We start from the raw sequence: 2,258 nt of genomic DNA on the forward strand, positions 1-2,258 counted from the left end.
AGGAGGGCTCTGGAGCCCCCAGACCAGCTGGAGTGAATCCAAAGTGATGATGGCTCAGGCATCAAATCCCAAATTCTCCCCTAGGCCTGGTGCAGGATGAAGTCAGAGGAGAGGGATTCTCATGCTGGGAGGCTGGCAGGCAAATGCACGCAGTAATGAACAATTTCAGAAGGATGCCAGCATCGTCGCAGTATGGGGAGAGGAGGCTGGAGCACCATCAAACAATTAGGAAGGTGGTAATTACCAGTCTAATGAGATATCAGGTTGAATCCTAAAAGCACCAAGATTCTTTCGGAGTGAGATGCAACTGCTGCAGCGACCGTCCTCTGGGGTATTCGCTCGGACAAAACATTTCCTTTCCCGCAAGACCAACAGAATTTTGACAGGAGAAGAGGCAGCCTGTGTGCAACTGCCCAGTGCTCTCAGCGCCTGACCTGTGATTGTGCAGAAATGCCCCAGAAAGCAGCTTTACCTGGGGACAGATAGGCCACTCCGGAGCTTCTGAGGACGTGGAGACCCCAGTTTTTCTCATCAGAGGAGATCGTGGCAAGGAGCACCAGAGGGAAGGAGCGTGCCCTGCTTGGACACACCTACAGGTTGGCCCCAAGGAAAGGTAGGGGGTTGGGACCAGAGCCCAGCCCTGGGCACTGCTTGTGTCTCCCTGGGTGTCCCCAAAGCCCCTCTCATGGCTCCCATGGCTGTCCTCAGTTGGGATGACTGGATGGATCCAACCCTCCCTCTGCCCTCACCTCACCCCCAGCCCTCCCATGGCCCCCCTGTGCCCAGCCCTGCTGTGCCACCTCACCAGGCCCCCTCTCCCCATCACATCCCCTGGGGTCCCACTAACTCCCCTCTGCTCTGACCACAGCTGGGGATCACATCCCACCTCCCACCATGGAGCTGAACCAGACAGCCCCACCTCCCTCATCTCCCGTGATGGGCACTGAAGGAGACGATCCCTGCGGGATCAATGTCACCGATGTGGCCATAGGAGCTGTCACACTGCTCATCTGCCTCTGTGGGCTGGCTGGGAACGGGGCTGTGCTCTGGCTCCTCGGATTCCACATCCGCAGGAACCCCATCACCGTCTACATCCTCAACCTGGCCGTCGCTGACTTCACCTTCCTCCTCTTCATGGTCCCCTCCTCCCTGCTCTACCTCCTGGAGGATGTGTCCTGCTTCACTGTCGTGTCCCTGAAGTACCTGAGGTCCCTTTTCCTGCTGTCCCTGTTCTCCTACAACATGGGGCTGTACCTGCTGACAGCCATCAGCCTCGAGAGGTGTGGCTCGATTCTCTTCCCCCTCTGGTACCGCTGCCACCGTCCCGAGCGCCAGTCAGGGGTGGTGTGTGTCCTGCTCTGGGCACTCTCCATTGCTGTCATGGTCATGGTGACCTCCCTGTGCCTGTCACACGAGCACGAGCACTGCCGGGTGTCTCTCATCTCCATGTACGCCCTCAGCTTCCTCATCTTTGCTCCACCCATGGTCATCTCCAACGTGATCCTCTTCATCAAGGTCCTGTGTGGCTCCAAGAGACGTCAGCCTAAGAGGCTCTACATCGTTATCTTCCTCACTGTGCTCTTCTTCCTCATCTTTGGAGTGCCCCTCAGCCTCTGGAATTTCCTGCAGCAGCTTGGTTACATCGCTGTGTCCTCCCAGGTTGTTTTCCTGCTCGCCTGCATCAACAGCAGCATCAACCCCTTCGTCTACTTCCTGGTGGGGAGCTGCTGGAGGCGCTGCTCCGTTGTGTCCCTCCAGGTTGCCTTCCGGAGGGTCTTTGAGGAGACAGGGATCACCACAATCTCCAGCTGAGAGGCCACTGTGGTCCCACGGGCCGTGCTGCCCACGCCAGCTTCGTGCTCAGCTGCCCACCCTTGCTCCCAGCCAGGCCTGCAGGTCACCTTCCTACAGCGGTGTGTCAGGATGCATCCCATAATTTTCCCATCCCTTTTCTCATCCCACTGATCTATGTTGTTGTGTCCATCCCTATCCCTATCCCTATCCCTATCCCTATCCCTATCCCTATCCTACAGCCCTATCCCCATCCCTATCCCTATCCCCACCCCTATCCCTATCCCCATCCCTATCCCATCCGCATTCCCACTCCAGTCCTATCCCCAACCCATCCTCATCTCGGCTCCCCTTCCCTATTTCCTGCACCTATCCCATCCCCATGCTGCTCCCCATCCCCATCTCGACCCCATTCTCCATCCCATCCCATCCCATCCCATCCCATCCCATCCCATCCCATCCCATCC

At 57.7% G+C, this 2,258-nt stretch overlaps 1 protein-coding gene across 1 annotated transcript; it reads left to right on the top strand.

Annotated features, from left to right (window-relative positions):
- Positions 1-850: 850 nt before the first annotated feature.
- On the top strand, positions 851-2,053 carry LOC103611834 (mas-related G-protein coupled receptor member H). The gene has a single exon (XM_008629402.2). It carries the CDS (start codon positions 895-897, stop codon positions 1,810-1,812), a length of 918 nt encoding a protein of 305 aa, XP_008627624.1. The 5' UTR covers positions 851-894; the 3' UTR covers positions 1,813-2,053.
- Positions 2,054-2,258: the final 205 nt, after the last annotated feature.

Source organism: Corvus brachyrhynchos, unplaced genomic scaffold (genome assembly GCF_000691975.1).
Source record: "Corvus brachyrhynchos isolate BGI_N302 unplaced genomic scaffold, ASM69197v1 scaffold1103, whole genome shotgun sequence".
In the NCBI taxonomy this organism is placed as follows: domain Eukaryota; kingdom Metazoa; phylum Chordata; class Aves; order Passeriformes; family Corvidae; genus Corvus; species Corvus brachyrhynchos.